The 20596-nt window shown below is 38.3% G+C and overlaps 1 protein-coding gene across 1 annotated transcript in view; it reads right to left on the reverse strand.

The window, feature by feature from the left end:
• LOC125454115 (low-density lipoprotein receptor-related protein 1-like) overlaps nt 1-20596 on the reverse strand; it is a 1886982-nt gene that overhangs the window by 72225 nt on the left and 1794161 nt on the right. Inside the window, exons 76-81 of the mRNA XM_048534492.2 lie at nt 17463-17704; nt 14350-14528; nt 12924-13030; nt 10734-10850; nt 10425-10601; nt 10179-10319 (exon numbers count right to left, since the gene is read on the reverse strand). Of these exons, the coding sequence (XP_048390449.1) occupies nt 10179-10319; nt 10425-10601; nt 10734-10850; nt 12924-13030; nt 14350-14528; nt 17463-17704 (963 nt within the window). The remainder of the gene's footprint in view (nt 1-10178; nt 10320-10424; nt 10602-10733; nt 10851-12923; nt 13031-14349; nt 14529-17462; nt 17705-20596) is intronic.

The following is a 20596-nucleotide window of genomic DNA, read 5'->3' on the forward strand; positions in this document are numbered from 1 at the left end:
ACTGTGCATCCTATTTGGTCTAGTTGACTTAATAACTTCAAACACTGCCAGCCTTTCAGATGCTTCTTTTATTTCATCCATTGTCCCAATATCCTTATTTACCATAGCTTTGAGGATATCCTCTTCATTGGTAATTAATGTTCCTATTACTATTATTAATTATTATCATTCTTCATTATGGGTGGGAATTTGCTGTGTGCAGTCAGCTGCCATATTTCCCTACCTTAAAAATAGTATCTTCCCTTCAAAAGCGACTTAATTGATGGGAAACTGTTTGGAATCCTGAAGTCACAACGCACAAATGTAATTTTTTCTTTAAAATTCTTCATACTTAATGGAGCTGACCATCAGTATTAACAGAACAGGTTTGCCAATGTGCATATAATAATTAAATCAGCTTAAAAAGTAAGATTATAGTGTTCATCTGAGTTGGCTTCAGTAAAGAACTAATGGGCCAATTAGTCTGTCTTGTAAATAGTTATGTGGAGTGAAAGGGTAATGACAACTTTACTGTAGGAATAGCTGTTGTGTGTGAGCGCAAGCTGTTACGGCATGTTAATGCCAGATCACCTGATGTTGGAGCCCGAGTCCATAAGACATAGGAGCAGAAATTAGGCCATTCAGCCTGCCATCGAGTCTGCTCTGCCATTTAATCATGACTGATAATTTTCTCAACTCTGATTTCCTGCTTTTTCCCTGTACCCTTTGATTCCCATGACAATCAAGAACTTGTCTGTCTCCATTTTAACACACTCAATGCCTCTTTGGCAGTGGATTCCATAGATTCACCATTCTCTGGCTGAAGAAGTTTCCACTTATTTCCAATCTAAAAGGCCTTCCTTTTACTCTAAGACTGTGCCCTTGGATCCTAGCCTTTCCTACCAATAGAAACATCTTCCAAACATCCACTCTGTCCAGGCCATTCAATATTCTGTAAATTTCAATTAGATTCTCCCCTCATCCTTCTAAACTCCATCGAGTATAGACCTTAAATCCTCAAACATTCCTCATATGCTAAGTTTTTCATTCCTGGGACCATTCTTGTGAACTTCCTGTGAACCCGCCCCATCTTTCTTATGAAATGGGGACCAAAACTGCACACAATATTCAAAATGCGGCCTGGCCAGAGCCTTATTGAGGCTCAGAAGCACATCCCTGCTTTTATATTCAAGTCCTCTCAAAATAAATGCCAAAGCTGCATTTGCCTTCCTAACTACTGACTCAACCTGTAGGTTTACCTCGAGAGAATCTCGAACTAGAGATCTGACTTCTGAATTTTCTCCCCATTTAGAAAATAGTCCATGCTTCTATTCTTCTTACCAAAGTACATGGCCTGCACTTTGCGATGTCGTACTCCATCTGCCACTTCTTTGCCACTCTCCTAACCTACCCAAATCCTTCTATAGCCTCCCCACCTCCTCAATACTACCAATCCCTCTACCTACCTTTGTATAGTCTACAAACTTAACTGAAACACCCTCAGTTCCTTCATCTAGACCATTAATGTACAAAGTGAAAAGTTGTGGTCCCATCACTGACCCTTGCAGAACACCACTTACCACCGGCTGCCATCCTCAGAAAGACCCATTTTAACTCCACTGTCTGCTTTCTGCCGGAGAGCAATCTTCTATCCATGCTGGTACCTTACATGAAACAATGGTCCCTTATCTTATTCAACAGCCTTCAGTTTGGCACCTTATCAAAGGCCTTCTTGACATCCAGGTAGATAACATGTATTGGCTGACCTTGGTCTAACCTGCTTGTTACTTCATCAAAGAATTCTAACAGATTTGTCAGGCATGACCTCCTTATGATGAAGCTATACTGACTGTTCCCTATTTTAACATGCACTTCCAAGAATTCAGAAATCCCATCGCTCTCGATGTGCTCTAAAATCTTACCCATGACCGAGGTTACGGTAATCGGTCTGTAATTTTCAGCCTTTTGCCTTAGTCCCTTTTTAAACAGGGGTGTCATGTTAGTGATTTTCCACTTCTCTGGAACTCTCCCTGACTCTACCGAGTCCTGAAAGGTCACCCCATATAGCTTCACTATCTCTTCAGCTATCTCCTAAAGAATTCGGGGGTGAGGTCCGTCTGGTCCAGGTAATTTATCGACCTTCAAGCCATTCAGTTTTTCTAGCACCTTCTTCTTGGTGATTGCTATCATACTTAGCTCTGCCCCCCGACTCTTGAATTTTTGGGATATAATTCATATTTTCCACCGTGAATTTCCTTTTCCTTCCATTTCCTTGTTCCAAAGGTTTCCTCATGTCATTTTCCAGTGGTCTAGTATCCACTTTTGTCTCTCTTATGCCCTATCAGTCCTCTTGCAATCCTTCTTTATATTACTGGGTAGCTTACCCTCATATTTGTCCAATGTGTGCAGGAGGGTTTCCTGACTCAGTATGTCGAAGGGCCGACAAGACGGGAGGCCACACTGGATCTGGTACTTGGTAATGAACCAGGCCAGGTGTTTGATTTAGTGGTAGGTGAGCACTTTGGGGAGAGTGACCATAATTCGGTTATGTTTACTTTGGCGATGGAAAGGGGTAGGAACATGCCACATGACAAGATTTATAGATGGGGGAAGGGCAATTATAACGCGATTAGGCAAGACTTGGGAGGTATAGAATGGGTGAGCAAAATGCAGGGGATGGGGACAATCGAAATGTGAAGCTGGTTTAAGGAACAGATATTGAGTGTCCTTGATAAGTATGCCCTGTCAGGCAGGGAGGAAGTGATAAGTTAAGGGAACCGTGGTTTACTAAAGAAACTGTATCTCTTGTTTAGTGGAAGAGGGAGGCTTATGTGACGATGAGACAAGATGGTTCAGATGAGGCGATAGAGAGTTACAGATTAGCTAGGAAGGATTTAAAGAGAGAGTTAAGAAGAGCAAGGAGGTGGCATGAGCAGACATTGGCAGGTAGAATAAAGGAGAACCCTAAAGCTTTCCATAGGTGTGTGAGGAATAAGAGGATGACTAGGGTAGGAATAGGGCCAGTCAAAGACAGAAGTGGGAAGTTGTGTGTGGACCCTGGGGAGATTGGAGAGGTGCTAAATGATTATTTCTCATCTGTTTTCACTGAGAAACAGGAGAATAATCCAGAGGAGATGACTGAGTTATGGGCTACTAGAATTGAAAGGATTAAGACTATAAGACCATAAGACCAGAAGACATAGGAGTGGAAGTAAGGCCATTTGGCCCATCAAGTCCACTCTGCCATTTAAATCATGGCTGATGGGCATTTCAACACCACTTCCCTGCACTCTTCCCGTAGCCCTTGATTCCATCTGAGATCAAGAATTTGTCGATCTCTGCCTTGAAGGCATCCAACGTCCCGGCCTCCACTGCACTCTGCGGCAATGAATTCCACAAGCCCACCACTCTCTGATTAAGGTTAATAAGGAGGAGCTGTTATCAATTCTAGAAGGTGTGAAGGTAGATAAATCCCCTGGGCCAGATGGCATTTTTCCCAGGATTGTCTGGGAAGCTAGAAAGGAGGCGGCGGACACTTTGGTCTTGATCTTTGAGTCCTCATTGTCAACAGGTTTAGTACCAGAGGACCAGAGGATTGCAAATGTTGTGCCCTTGTTCAAGAAGGGCAGTAGGGATGACCCAGGTAATTATAGACCTGTGAGCCTTACGCCTGTTGTAGGAAAAATTTTAGAAAGGATTATAAGAGATAGGGTTTATAATCATCTTGCAAGCAAAAATTTGATTGGGGATGGTCAGCATGGATTCATCAAGGGCAGGTCGTGTCTCACAAACCTCATTGAGTTTTTTGAGAAGGTGACCAAGCATGTGGATGAGGGAAGGGCAGTTGACGTGGTGTACACGGACTTCAGTAAAGCCTTTGATAAGGTTCTACATGGTAGGCTATTGGAGAAAATACAGAGGCATGTGATTGAGGGAGATTTAGCAGTTTGGATCAGAACCTGGCTTTCTGTAAGAAGGCAACGAGTGGTGGTTGATGGAAAATATTCAGCCTGGAGTCCAGTTACTAGTGGTGAGCCTCAAGGATCTGTTTTGGGACCACTGCTGTTGTCTTTTTTATAAATGACTTGGACGCAGGCATTGGTGGATGGGTTAGTAAGTTTGCAGATGACACTAAAGTCGGTGGAGTGGTGGACAGTGTGGAAGAATGTTGCAGGTTGCAGGGAGACTTGGATAAACTGCAGAATTGGTCAAAAGGTAGCAAATGGAGTTTAATACGGATAAATGTGAGGTGATTCACTTTGGGAGGAATAATAGGAAGGCAGAATACCGGGTCAATGGAAAGATTCTTGGTAGTGTGGATGTGCAGAGGGATCTTGGTGTCCATGTACATAGATCCATGAAAGTTGCCACCCTGGTAGATAGTGTTGTTAAGAAGGCTTACGGTGTGTTAGGTTTTATTGGTAGAGGGATTGAGTTCTGGAACCATGATGTCATGCTTCAGCTGTACGAAACACTAATGCGGCCTCATTTGGAATATGACGTGCCGTTGTGGTCGCCCCATTACAGGAAGGATGTGGAAGCATTGGAAAAGGTGCAGAGGAGATTTACCAGGATGTTTCCTGGTCTGGAGCGCAGGACATATGAAGAAAGGTTGAGGGATTTGGGTCTGTTCTCATTGGAGAGAAGGAGGCTAAAAGGGGATTTAATAGAGACATACAAGATGATCAGAGGATTAGATAGGGTGGACAGTGAGAGTCTTTTTCCGAGGATGATGGCTTCAGCTTGTATAAGGGGGCATAGCTACAAATTGAGGGGTGATAGATTCAAGGCAGATGTCAGAGGCAGGTTCTTTACTCAGAGAGTGGTAAGGGCATGGAATGCCCTGCCTGCCAATGTAGTTAGCTCAGCCACATTAGGGGCATTTAAACAGTCCTTGGATAAGCATATGGATAATGATGGGATAGTGTAGGGGGAGGGGCTTAGATTCGTTCACAGGTCGACGCAACATCGAGGGCCAAAGGGCCTGTTCTGCGCTGTATTGTTCTGTGTACTATATTTAATCTGCCCCCTCCTTATTTCGTTTTTTGTTGCCCTCTGTTGGTCTTTCTAAGCTTCCCACTCCTTTGGTTTCCCATTGCCCTTCGCCACATTATATGCTGTCTCTTGTGTTTTTATGCTATCCCTGAATTCCGTAGTCAGCTATGATTGCCTCATCCTTCCTGTACCATGCTTCTTTCTCCTTGGGATGAATTTTTCTGTGTCTCCTGAACTACTTCCAGAAACTCCTGTAGCTATCTGGAAGATAACTTGGTTATCATCTTTTATGTACAGTTGTATTCATATGAGCATAGACCTGACGTTATTTCAATTTGTACTTTTTCTATGATTCAACACACAAATCACGCTTAAAAATATCAGGCTTAGAAATTATTTTTCAAGCAATTGAGGAGAAAAGTGATTGACAAAAGTATGCCAATTGTTTTAATAGCCTATTGTATTTTTATTTGGAATACATACAGTATATTTTGATCTCAAGAATAAAATTTGTTTGCTTCACTGATTGACTAATTTATGGGAACTTATTGATTGTGCTCTTGGACCTCTCCAGCCAGAGCCTTTTTTTAATTATTAGGAATTTGTTTGTAAATTTATGCCTTCAAATTTTGGAATCAAAGTCGAAGTTAAATCAGTCACAATTTTCACCAAGTTACTTGCCTTTTTAAAGTTGGCTGAGGAGCCAATATAAATTAGATGCTCAAGCACAAAAAAAAACAAAGTAGACTGTTCTTATGAATTTTCAGCTAACAAAAAGTGAAACATTTTAATGGAGTACCAGTTAGGGACTGCAAGCAGAGTATCCTAGAAAAAAAATGGGGCCTGTGCTTTGCAATCAGTAGCAAAGCAACAATGATTGTGCTGTCCTTGAAGAAAGCTACCAACAAGGATGTGTTAATCTCTTTGGCATAACCAACAACTTTTTCCATGTTAATTTAAGTCTAGCTAAGCTATGGGCATTGTAAGTTATCTAGCAACAGTGGTGTAATCAAGCAGACTAAACTGTTAATTTGTCATTTTAAAAATATAAATGTTGAAAAATTTGGAATATTTTTCAGAATGGTGGAATTATTATGCTGAAATCCAATTATACTTGATAAATTTCTGGGGGAATTTTCTACTACGATATGATAGAATAAATGGGAAAATTCTCATTAGCCCAATCTTTTCTGAATGATTGTGTTGTGGAAGGATTTCAACTGTATGCTGTGTGCAGAAGCATAGAATCACCGAACAATCGATTGTTCCTGTGTTGGCTCCTGAAGTTACTGTCAGTTTCAGAGTAGCAATGAATGCAGATGCTCACAGCTTCACTGTCATTACCACTGCAAAATCCAGGATGTAGTTTCATTTCAGACTATGTTTCTGATTTCTCACCCATGAAGGCTGAGCAGAAACTTAAAAAAACCTGTGGGCTTAGGGCACAAAAAATCTCACAGGACTCGAAGAAAGTGTAAGGCCTAAAGAAAATTCAAGCTTTCCTCAGAATTTTTCGGGAGAGTTTTACTTAGGTACTGAACGTTGCCTGGGGTGAGGAGAGCAATCAAGATTGGGCACAGAATGTTAAACAACAGCAATATAATCCACCTAATTATACACCCATTTACATTAATGTAAAGTAAGGTGGGATGATTCAAATTTCCTCTTTTTCTTCCAGATGATGGTTAATACCAAGATGATTACAACAATAATATACTCCTTTCATTTTAGAAATGAGCAAAAATGTTTGATTGAGAACATAACAATGAGTTTGTTAAAATCTCAGCAACGTTCATTGGCATCAAGTCTGTTCTTGGGACAACTGACAGATGACAAAGGTCAGTGTAATATGTCATAAATAACCAAATTTAAACTGATATGAATGAAGAAAAAAATTAAAAACAAAAATCAGAATGACGTTACAGAAATAAATGCTGATCAAAATGTGCCTGTTTCAATGCTGTATGTATGAAGTTGTTTTGTGTTGTAAGGCCAAGTAACATAACAAATTAAACTGAAGGAAAAATAATGGCAAATAAAAATGTAAGGGCTCAAGGAAATAGGAAAGTAGTATAAGATTCATAGATCCTCGAATTTTACAGCTTAGAAGGAGAACATTTTGCCTATTTTGCATGTACCAACTTCTGCAAGAACTACCCCGCTAGTCCTATTCTCCAACCCAATCTCCATAGCCCTCTAAATTCATCACTCTCAAATTTATATCCAGCTCTCTTTTGAAGTCCCCTACGGCATCTACCTTAACCAGTGTCCCAAGCAGGGCATTCCAAAATCCAAACAACTCTCTCAGTCAGGAAATTTCTCTTCACCTCACAACTATCTCTCTTGCTGACAATCTTTAAATTGTAACTCTTTTGCTTACTGATGTAACAACCAGTGGAAACAGAATATCCTTCTTTGCCCTGACAAAACTGTTCATAATTTTGAACACCTCAATAAGGTCTTAATGTTCTCTGCTCCACAAAGAATAAGACTAATTTCTTGAACCTTTCTTTGTGTTTAAAATTCTTCATTCACAGTATAATTCTAAAAAAATCCTTTGCAATCTCTCCAGAGCTTTAAAATTCTTCCTTAATTAAGATGCCCAGAACAGAACAGAATACTCCAAATGTGATCTGACTAATGATTGGAAAACATGTCGCATCACTTCCATGCTTTCATATTCTATACCTCTACGTATAAACCCAATGTCCCTGTTAGCTTTCTTTACTTGGGGTGGCATGATGGCTCAGTGGTTAGCACTGGCCCCTCTCAGCATCAGGCACCGGGATTCAATTCCACTGTCTGTGTGGAGCTTGAGTAGTCTCCCCCGAGTCTGTGTGGGTTTCCTCCAGGTGCTCCAGTTTCCTTCCACAGTCCAAAGATGTGCAGGTTAGATGACAATGTCACGCTAATTTGGCCACACTGTCCAGGATGTGCAAGCTAGATGTGTTAGCCACAGGAAATGCAGGGTTACAAGCGTGGAGTGGGTCTGGGTGGGATGCGTTTTGGAGGGTCAATGTAGACTAAATGAGCTGAATGGCCTGCTTCCACAGAGTAGGTATTCTATGCTTCTAGTGTTACAACTTGCCTGGCCATCTTAAGAGAATTATGGGCATGAATCTCTTGGGCCCTCTGTCTGTCATCATTTAAAAGTTGCACCAATGAGCCTCGATCATCTCTCATTGTTTCTTCTATGAAAATGCATCACCTCACATTTTTCTACATTGAAATTCATGTGCCAGGCGTCTGCCCATTTTGAAAACTTGCAAAAGACCATCTGAAGTTGCTCAGTGTCATCCTCAGAATTCATTATTCTCTTGAGGTTGGTAATGCCTATCTATACCTACTCTCTGTTTGTTAAAATACATGACATTAAAAGTAAAATGATTAAAGTTAAGGATGAAAAATAAATAAAAGGCTTGTAAGCACAATTAGGGAGAACACAAATAAATGTTTTGAACACATTTCAGTTAAAAATGACGAGAGAAATGAGGCAACTTAAATATAGAAGTGAAACTGAGGGATGAAAGCAATTTGCTTCTATTTGCTTATCAATTGTTTACATAACAAAAAGGTGAGAAATCTCAAATTATGCCTCATCAAGCTTTGGGTAGCAATGACAATCTTCAGCAAGAGGACATCCAAATGATGCCTGTTGACATTCATCGGCATTATTGCCACTGGTGAATCCTCCATTATCAACATCCTGGTAGTTCCCGTTGATCAGTAGCCAAAATGGATTAACTATATACATGATAATAAAATGTGGGGCTGGATGAACACAGCAGGCCAAGCAGCATCTCAGGAGCACAAAAGCTGACGTTTCGGGCCTAGACCCTTCATCAGAGAGGGGGATGGGGGGAGGGTTCTGGAATAAATAGGGAGAGAGGGGGAGGCGGACCGAAGATGGAGAGTAAAGAAGATAGGTGGAGAGAGTGTAGGTGGGGAGGTAGGGAGGGGATAGGTCAGTCCAGGGAAGACGGACAGGTCAAGGAGGTGGGATGAGGTTAGTAGGTAGCTGGGGGTGCGGCTTGGGGTGGGAGGAAGGGATGGGTGAGAGGAAGAACCGGTTAGGGAGGCAGAGACAGGTTGGACTGGATAACTATATACATGTTGTGACTAAAAAAAAAATCAGTGGCTGGGAATTCAAAAATGAGTAACTTGATTCGTGAAAGCATGTACATATTCCGCATGGCATAATTCAAGATTGCAATGAAATACTTTTCATTTACCTAGATGGGTACAGCTCCAAAAACACTCAAGAAACCTTGTATCATCAAGGTCAAAGCAGTTTGCTTGATTGGGACCCAAGCTAATATCTTCAACTTTTATCCTTTCTGCCACTAAAGCATAATATATCACTGTGTGCCATCTACAAGATGGACCACAACAACTCAGAAAGGCTCCTTTGACAATACATTCCAAGCCCATACACCCCGAGAAGAACAAGGGCAGCATGCACATAGGAAGATCACAACCTGCAAGTTCGGCTCTAAGCCACAAACCATATTGTCATGGGACTATATTCCTGTTCCTTCATTGTTACTGGGCCAAATTCTGGAACTCCCTCCCTGTAAGTACTGTGGTATACTTAAATCGTATGAGCTGCCTTGGTTTAAGAAAGGTGCTTCCCACTGCCCTCTGAAGAACAATGTCCTAACCAGTTATATATCCATCATGTGTAGGAAATTACTTCAGGTCTCATTAGTTCAAATTTTATTAAACAGGGATTCAGACAGCCAAATTCAATAGCTTGAAATTGATTAGAACTAAACAGTAATACCATCTACTACTGAAATAACAAGTTAGAAAAATTGAAATAGATGATGAGAAGTATATCATTGTAATTCATGTTTTCAAAATAAGTGTAAATGATCAAAGATATTTCTTGAATAACAATGCCCCTTTTAGATATTTTCAGAGTATGATTTTCACATACATCTGTCAGGGATGGAACTGATTATAAGAGCATGATGTTGACGTTAGTAGGTGACAAAGTGAAAAAAAATTCTGTTATACACACTTACATGCCTTTCGTAGAGTGAGGGGGGAAGAAATTGTGCTAAATGTTTAACAAAAGACTGAAATATTCAAACGTCATATCATTTTAAAGCCTTTAATTTGAAAATGAGAAGTGCTTGGTATTTTGAGAGTTTTTTTTAAAACCCGAACTGATCAATATTGGGAAATACAGAATTACTCACCATAAGGTAGTGCTGTAGGAGAGTCCAAATCAACGCATGTTCCATTAATCATGTTCTTTCCATCTGGACACAAACATGTTACACCAGTAGGGTTCAGCAAACAAAGCCAATCACAGTTCCTTTTATTGCAAGGATTTGGCACTGTGGAACAGAAAGAAAGTGCATGTTACTGACAGCATTCATGATTCAAGGCATCCTTTTATACTCTATTCACACTGAATTTTGTTTCATTAAGCTATTACTCACAGTCTTGCTGTTTGTACTGATGGAACACCACTGTAGCTGAGGCATCATTGAGGCCTGACACCAAATATTCAAGATGAGTGTATCCAAATTTGTGAACTTTAAAAACACGACTGTTGGTGTGCGTCACTCCATAAATATAATCTTCAAAGACATCAATACTGAATGGACTTATGATACCTCCAAACAAGAAACATATTCTTAAATCTTTACTAACATAGAAAAGGGCATTACTAAGTTACTGAACAATTTTTATTTTCCCTGTTAAAGTCAAAAAAATATAAAGAGCTAAGAAAATGAAATACATGCTACCTTGTTTAATGCTGGCAACAACAACAGAATTACTGCCATCAAACCGGACACTGCCAACAATTGAAAGCTTGGCATCTGCCCAGTATAAACGTTGATTGAAATGATCAAGGGCCAGTCCTAAGAAGGAAAAAGAATACAGAATTTAGAAGTGAGTATTACAATTATAGAAATAACATTATTTTTCTTCCTGTAAACATATTTTCTATCATTGTCCTATTAATTAGACTCTCCAAAGTTTGTTTAAAAATTTATGTGACATATTTTCTGTGTAAGATTAACACAGAAACAGAGAAAAAATATCTGTACACTTTAGTTCGATGACAGCCAATTACTATCCTATTATTCTACTCTTAGTCATCAGCAAATTGATGTAATGGGTCATGAGCAACACTATTAAGCGGCACTTGCTCAGCAATAACCTGCTCTCCGATGCTCCATGTGGGTTCCACGAGGGGTCACTCAGCTCCTGATGCCATCACAGTCTTGATACAAAACTGCATAAAGATACTGAGCTCAAGAGGTGAGGGAACAGTGACTACCCTTGACATCAAGGCAACAATTGATGGGAGTGTGGCGTCAAGAAGTCGCAGTGAAACTGGAATTAATGGGAATTAGGGAGAAATGTTCTGCTGGTTGGAGTCATGCCTGGCACAATGGATGACAATAGTAGTTGTTGAAGGTTAATGATCTCAGTCCCAGGGCATCTTTGTAGGAGTTCTTGAGAACTGATACACTTGTCTCCATTGGAACGTTATGCTAGGTGGCTTATGCTCTACCCAAAGACTGTGTGGCATCATTAGGTTTTAATGCAGCTTCAACATTACCTCTTTCATAATTATTGCATTATGCTAAACTAGGAAAGGACAATAAATTTACCAGTGATTCATACCCTCGATAAATGAATTAGACTGAAGAAGCGAAAAGCTTTGTTTTCTCAAAAAAAAATCAAAGTTGTTTGCCTTCTCTTTCTAATAGCTTAAGAACAGAGAATTGCCTTAAGGTTAAAATGATATGATCAAATGGGAATAAACTGTAATGGTCCATTCGCTGATTATTCGTATGTGGCCACAATTAAAGCAAAATCCTATACGGGTCGTGAAAACCTTAGTTGGTCTGTTAGGGTGTTGATGCACATTTTGTATCACTGATAATGTTCTTGACTTTGCAGAATCCTGTGATTTGAAGGATATTTTCATTCTGCTGCTAAATGTCTGGAGAAGAAAAATATTGCTTTTTTTCCCCCAGTGAACAAGATAGCTATGCATTGTTTGATGTCAGACATGTCCCTTGTGAAATCTTGAACTGAATTTGAGGTTGTTAAAAACGCAGAGGTATGATGAACATGCAATTACTGGCTGTGCTATCTTTGTGATAGAGGTTGCTTGCAGATCAAATAACACATTATCTCTGCCTCCTTGCTGAAGTAGACACTGTAAAGGTAAATTTCATCAGATATTCCAAGGTACTTGTGACAGCATCTACAAAAATGACTGCATGGGGAATAGCTGAAGGAGACAATTCTCCAGTGCAATGAAATGAAAGGTTCCATCTCTCCTTCCATCCTCTGTTACCCTTGCTTGAGTATCATAAAATGTTATTATATATTATAATTCTTACTCTGAAAATGATAGGGACTATTAAGGATAAATGAGTACACATTTTGATAATAATTAATCAGAAGAAAAATCAAGGAGCGACCAATTTTGCTACCACAACTGAGAGCTAACTTGAGGAGATTTTTCCTGTATAATTCGTCATTTGCTAGCACACAACTTGAGCATTGCTGAAAAATGATACATTTTGTTGACATTTTGTTTTGTCTTGTAGTCATCAGGACGACTCACAAGAAGTACCAAAGTAAAAGAGAAAAATATTAATGCTGAATGAGAAAAGAACACTGTATAGTTGGTGAGTGGATTCTGATTGACAACACTTCTGTACCCCTTCCCTTTAATATCTTGATATGGTATCATTATATTTTCCCATGCTCCCATCCAGCATTGCAAATCAAAACAGAAGCTTATTTATTTAACGCTCAGTCACAAAGATTTATCAAAACCTTTGCTGATTGCTACAGGTAGGCTGATCCCTGTATCCTTTTTTATATATACCCAAGTCAATATTTCTGATTTTATCTTTAAAATAAGAATGCAAATCAGTTCATTCTGGCATTGCAGACATTTATACTACCTGTAGGCCATTGTAGGTCCTTATGTATGAGAATTCTTCGCAAAGTTCCATCCATGGCAGATTGCTCTATTTTGGGCTGTTTACCATAGTCTGTCCAGTACATCATTCTGAAACCATAGAACATAGAACATTACAGAGCAGTACAGGCGCTTTGGCCTTCGATGTTGCGCCAACCTGTGAAACCGATCTGACGCCCATCTAACCTACACCGTTCCATTATAAATAAATGCATCAAAACAATGCATTTAACATAAATAGAACAAAATAACCATTGTAACTCTTTCACAAGTGAACTTTGAAATTGAATTTAGTTGGCAAATTGGACATTGATGACTGTTATTTTCTTAGTTTTGATATCAGTCCTTTGAGCAAGAAAGTCTCCAGGGATAATCTTATTAATTAAACACACAAAGGCTGTTATTTCAAATAGTCAATTTGGTAAAGCATCACCAGCGTCTATAACAAAGAGGGTCAGGAGGAAGAGGTGAACAGTGTTCCCATTGCTGCATAGGTCATCCCTCCTCTGGATCTTGACACTCAGTATAACGGCCAAGAAACTGTGCAGCCTCTTCCTTCTTCTGCAAACCACCCTGAAACATTGTCTTTTAGCCAGCTCACTCCACGCATTCAGTGGCTAGCTGGAGCAGACTGACCCAACTCTTTGAGGTTTGCCTGTAATCAGCAGATCAGCTGTCTATTTTAGAAATTACAAGCAACTTCAAATTATATATTTTGAAAATTTGACAAAAAAAAGTGCTAAGCAAAAAAGATGGAAAAGAAAGCGTATCGTTTTCAATCTTGCATCAGAATAACTTCACACACCCTTTCCCCCTTTTTCCCCTGACCCCACACGAGAACTATTTAAAGCCATTTGTTCTCGGTCTAAGATAACATAGTTGACAGAATTTATGTAAGATCCAGTTAATATTGCTTGGAATGAAGGAAACCTTAATAATTTTTAACACTTAAAATAAACTCTTGTATGGTAAACCAGTCATTCTTTTGTTATAACCAATTGCATTCAAATGAAATGACAACCATTGGTCTAAACAGAATTCAATACCAACATTTTGCCTGAAAGGGAAGACATTTTTGAAAGAAATAAACTGAAAAATGACAAAAAAATGCATCTGCTATCGAAAAAAAGGCAAGTTAACTTTTTACTTTCAAGATGCACCAAATATTGTGTTTCCTTTCTGTTTCAGATACTACCTGACCATTTACTTTTTCCACCATTTTCTGGATTATTTCAGATTTCTAGCATTTGTCATTATAAATTATATAGCATTTCAGAATGGTTAAATTTAGTATAATTTGCTGCATTAGACAGCCAGCTCATATTGGCTATTCTCTGGGAAGCGTGCATCTTGATTTTCTGAATAGTGATTCAACAGCCCTTAAAAAGATGGAAGATATAGCATTGTACCCTCTGTTGGGATCAACAGCAATTGCACAGGGTTTGTCCATCATCCCAGATACAAGTCGTTTGTACTTTTGTCCATTAATCTTAGCCACGTAGATGACATTTCGGAAAGAATCAGTCCAATAGATATTCTCAGCAACCCAGTCAACTGCGATGCCCTGTGGTGCTTGGAAGCCAGGAATCTAAAATAGAAATGAAAATGACATTGTATTTACCTTGAGAAGTTGGAATTGGACATTTTTCAACAGAAGTATTTTCTAAGAAAACGTCAGATCGTGTTCTTTTTATCCTTAAGTTTGAAGATTTTTTTGTTCCACAGCCCAAGTGTTAAGCAATACTTGTTGGGATTAACTTGCATGTATAAGTCACCATTCAGAACCTAAGGAAGTCTCAAAGCACTCTGTAGCCAATTTACATACAGCAAGGTCCCATAAAGAGCAATGAAACCTGAAAGCAAATAACTAATGTTGTCTTGGAGACCAGGATGACTTTTGTTTGAATAATATCATGGAATTAATAATACCTGATTTAAAATAACAAGACAGAGAGCTGGATAAACACAGCAGGCCAAGCAGTTACCAGAGGAGCAGGAAAGTGGATGTTTCAGGTTGAGACCTTTCTTCAGACACTTTTTCTGAAAAAGGGTCTCGACCCGAAACATCGGCCTTCCTGCTCCTCTGATGCTGCTTGGCCTGCTGTGTTCATCAAGCTCGACACCTTGTTATCTCAGATTCTCCAGCATCGGCAATTCCTACTATCTCTACGACCTGATTTAAAGTTTAATCTGCTAATACTGCATACAAGTATCTGCTGTTGTCTTAAAGTCTCTGGAGAGTGCATGAACTTAGGCTTTCCTGACTCAAAGTTTAAAACAATCACAAAGCTAAGCTTAATATCTGTTCTAATGTTGTATTCTCTAACCCTTTTGGGAACTCTCAGTTTTTTAAAAAAATGATTAATGAATTCACATGAGCAGGGCATGTTATTCGAGTTATCCTACAGGTTTTCAGCAAAGAAAGCTGTTTTACCATTATACTTTACTATTTCTGCTGTGCTTTTGCATTACAGATGTTCCACTTAATAGTTACAGAGATGGCTGGTGTGAGTAAATTGTGAAGCATTTACTGTCTTACGACCTCTCGAAAACTGGTTCTTGCACAATATTCTATCAGATGGGATTAAAATGAAATGAGGGCCAATTCATCATGTAAGATCATAGAAACATATAAACAAGGGTAGGCCATTCACGCCTTAAACCTGTTCCTCCATTCAGTGAAATCACAGATGATCCGAGGCTTAACTCCATACACTTTTGCTTGGTTTGTATCCCTTAATACCTTTGTTTAATAAAAAATTATCTATCTCAGATTTAAAATTAACAACTGATCCAGCGTCCACTCTATTTGTGGAAGAGAGTCCAAACATCTATCACACCTATATCGCTAATCAGATATCCAGTAGATGTTTGACTTGATTTAACATGCAGTTGGAAGGTTAAAATATACTGGAGACATTCAAGTTTTCTGTTTAGCTGCAGGCTTAGAAGAATGCTGCATCGTTGCAATAAAGTATTCAACCACTGATACTCAATACGACAAATCTTTGGCAGAATTTGTAGAAATGCACTTTGCTTTTCCACATTAAAAATTCATATTTTTATGACATTTGAAAAGTTAACTTTGGAGAAGACATCTATTAGATCTACATAATTAACTCACCAGTAAATTGACAAGCCACATAGATAGATTCCTCAGATCTTGCACACGTTAAAGATCAGAGAATTAATTGAGTTTAGCTCATTTCCATTGTATTAACACAATATTCCATCAAGAATATATATTTCCAAACCCTTTACTGTCATAAATAAAGCATTCAAAATACTATATTCATTACGAGTACAAAGGATTTACACAAAACTGTTACACATCAGCCACCAGTATAAATTGTATTGCTTAACACTGGGTAAATACAAGAGATTTAAAAATAAATAGCACATCTGATAAACCATGACTGCTTGAACAATTTATATTTTTAACTCTCTGACTATTGGGACACCCGTAGATATTTGCTTTCTCATTGACATCCAGAATTAAATATTTCTTTGCCGGGGCAAATGCAAGATGACAAGAAAAACAAAGAAGTAAGAAACAAGGTGCTTCTCTGTAGATAAGGAAAGAATATGACACTATGCTAAATAATGAGTATTGTAACAGCAGCAGAGATCTCTTCGCTGACGAATATATGTCTCATAGTAAAGGATGGGTGAGGGGATGGCATTAACTGTTCCAATATGAGTAAAAGGTTAAATGCTAAGTAGGGATTTTCTCGTTTCACTCAACTATCAAGAAAAACAAGTAAATTCAGGGCATACCCATTTCACTCACTGGGTAACAATGATATTAGTGGAAATTACACACTACGTAAACAGTATTCTGCTAAAGTATTCTAGAAATATAGAACATAGAACATTACAGCGCAGTACAGACCCTTCGGCCCTTGATGTTGCACCGACCTGTGAAACCAATCTGAAGCCCATCTAACCTACACTATTCCATTATCATCCATTTTCCAATGGCCATTTAAATGCCCTTAAACTTGGTGAGTCTACTACTGTTGCAGGCAGGGCATTCCATGCCCTTACTACTCTCTGTGCAAAGAAATAATTGGTGAAAATGAACCATGACGTTTTAACCAAAAGCACGAGAAAACTCCTAAATTCGAATAACACTCTCTGAACACACATCTGCACTCTTTTGTTGAGTAAACCAACTGTAAAGCTATGATATGGATAAGAGTATTAAAATCCTGGTGTTGCCCTTAGTGTGGAATAAGATAATAGTGATTAATGCCTTTATTAAAAAGAAGTGTCACAAAATTAATTCAGTATTCTTCCTTTCAGGACTGCATCACACCACTGCGGAGCTTCAAAACACTATCAGTAATGAGTAAAAGAAAAGAAAAGCCAAAACAGAGACAAAGAGAAATGGTAAGCATAAGTAAAACAGGGATTGGCAAAACAAATGGGTACCAAAATCAACTGTAAATTGTATTATTAATGCGTTTGCATTAAATGTTCATTCTTAATAATTTTATGGATTTTTGCTTTCTGAAATTACATTCAAATCTGTAGCATCACTTGTCTGTCTCTCCCGTCTGTCTGAGATGTCTAAGTAGGAAATTTTGCCGGTGTACTCGTTGGTCCAGAAGATCTTTCTGCCTTTAATATATACATCCATCATACTAATTTTGACAGTCTCGTCTCCTTGAAACACTTGTTCATAGGCTGAGTTAGGGTCAAATGGATATATACTGCGGATTTCATTTCTGGTTGCAATGTAGAGCACTTGATGTTCTGAACCTGTATGAAGATTACAAGGAGAAAAGGTTACACCTTACAGCCACACATTTAATGTTTCCATTCATTTTAAGGATTATGAACATAGATTAATTTTCAGGCAAGTGTGAACCATTGGTCCATCAAATCTGTTATCCAACTTCCCGTAAGATCAGCTTAACATCTATAATTATTATGAACCTAATAAATCTGAATTCTATTTGCTGAAGGAAACTTGCTTGTTGAACCCTATCATAATGTGTTACTTTATCTCCTTTTTCTGGATACTGCACACATTTTACATGTTTATTGCTGAATCAATGAAAAGTAATAGCTTCTTCTTTTCATTTTTTATTTTGCACCTTTAATTTGAAATCATAACCTGGCAGAAGAGCCATACTGAGCATTTGCCCTCCAAACCATAGGTAATCTCAATTACTTTAATCAAATCGGTACTTAACCTTTTTTAAACTGAGAAGATTTCTAGGGCATATATCTTCCTTCATAACTCTGTCACCTTAGTTCTGTAATTAATGAAGTAGCCTGATTTTGCACTACCCCGTAACTTAACAAACACTTAAAAGCCAGAAGAGTAAAACAGTACCCGGTTCTGCCTCTTTATTTCTGGATTAACTTTGAGAGTGTAGCTTTCTTGGTTTAATAATTCCCAAGCTCTAAAGTTGAACTTTTGATTTGCTTTTGCAACTGCATAAAAAAACAACAATGATTGTAACCTGGTCACTCAAATCCTTAGATCTCTTTTCCTGACATACTATACGCGTGACAATTAACAGTAATATATAATACTCAGCTCTGCAATGTATTAATTTATAACTTCACACTTGACATTAAATTCCATCTGCAGTTATTTTTCTCCTACAGATTTAATTTCTTTAGGTGTCTCTGAATTTTGGGATATCAATGATAATCTTTTGTCAGCACTTCTAGTTTGACATTACCTGTGTCTTTGGCACTTTGGATTTATGCCCACTTCCCAATTGTTTATAAAAATGATCAAATGGGTCGAAACCCAACATCTTTACATCAGTACGCAATACTACTCACTAAGCTTACCTCTTCAATCTTAGTCAACCAAATACTTATAATTTTTTTCTATTAGTTTGATTTTTAATAAAATTGTACTTTATAAGAGGCAATATCATGTGCCTTTTTGAAGTCTATACAGAAAACAGTCATGAGTAGGGGAAAGAAAATATATGAAGATAGTGACTTGGGAGATAAAAAGGGCGAATATTAAATATGCAAATAGTTTATTACACCAGTTGTGATGCCAGAGATTACATGACAGAAAGACTTGAAGAGAGATGCTGCTGTGTATATCTCATGCTAAGTCCAAAATTATAAATAGTTCATCAACATTGAAGAAACAGAAACCTTGAAAAGATCATAGGCTCTAGAAACCTTCCTCAAACAATTTAATTTACCCAACCTTTTCCAAGAATACAATCACAACAGCGGATCATCTTAGCTTTAACCTGTTCACAGAAAGTTAACATATCTGTTTGGCACAATCTGTCTGTCTTAAACTGACTCTAGCTATTTAGTAAACTCAACATTATATAGTCCCTCGTAACAGGTTTTAACAATTTCCTTGCAATTGAGCGAAAGTTCTCACATCAGTAATTTGCTATTTCTTTCCTACCTTCTTTTAAAATATAAATGTTAAATCTAATACTTTTTAGTTCCCAGCGTGTGGCTCTGACCTAACTAGCTCTGGAGAAGTCCGATCTGGTGCAACATTTTCCATTGAGACAATTCATCATCACAAAATGAGGGGTGAGAAAACCCTAAGTATTACCTACCTTGAGTTTATACACTTCTTATATTCTCCAATGTAATCTCAAACATATTTTAGTATACACTCACTGTTGAACTTGATCTTGATATTTTGGAGTGTTTGGCCTAATTGATTCATGATCCCATCAAGAAATAGTGATTTAGGTTCTCAGCAAATTTGCATTGTTCAATGTTCAGTGCTCAGTGATAACATTGACATCCCTCAATCCCCTTTTTCCTGTTTTTGACACATTTGCTGTTCTGCTAGGGATACCTCTCGCACATACGTTTCTCCTCGTGTGAGGTAGAAATTGAAAAATGAACCCATTTCTCACTCATAATATAGGCACAATGCAAATTGATTTAGCAGTCTGATGTACAATGCGCAAGTTGCACAGACATTGGTTACATCACCAAATGGTTTGTGTGTGTTAGAGAACCACATTGAGAATTGGTAACCTCAAGAGCTGAGGAGAGTTGTCATTAGTCTTGGTTTGTCAAAGATTCTACAGCAGCTTCCCAGTTGGTAACAAAAGTTAAATTATATTTTCTGTGAACAAAAGACGATTGGAAGAGTTCCCTCAACAGGCTTCTGTTGCTGAATCAAACTACATCACTCCAGAACTTGTTAACAAGTGCTGCCACAGCTCAAACTTCTAATTCTTGCATAATTCCCAGCCAGCCCATCTGAAATATGAATTTGAGCCTTAATTTCAGGACAGTCTCAGGTCTGCCCGTTCATGCCTAGGCTGATTTCTACGTTACCATGTCTTTCATTAACCTTTCCTTTCCCCATTACTTTTTAAGAGAGTTCTAGGCTGTCTTTTCTCGAACGTTTTAAAATGCTTTCTCCTGCTACTTCGTCTGTTGATAACTTTAGTCGTCTATTCAAGCTTTTTTTTAACCTTTGTTGTTGACTTATTTCTTGAATAAATTGGTTTCTCAGCCAACAAAACAATTAAAAATGTTCTTAACTTTGTTTATGTGCTAATTGCTCAAAAAATCTGCTTAATCTCTTATATTCTCAAGGTGATTTTGTAACTAAATTTATATTTTTGTTGCTTTCTTCATAACTATGATCATGAAGTATGAAGTGCGTCCTCTGTCTACTATGTGACT

Source organism: Stegostoma tigrinum, chromosome 7 (genome assembly GCF_030684315.1).
Source record: "Stegostoma tigrinum isolate sSteTig4 chromosome 7, sSteTig4.hap1, whole genome shotgun sequence".
Taxonomy (NCBI): Eukaryota; Metazoa; Chordata; class Chondrichthyes; order Orectolobiformes; family Stegostomatidae; genus Stegostoma; species Stegostoma tigrinum.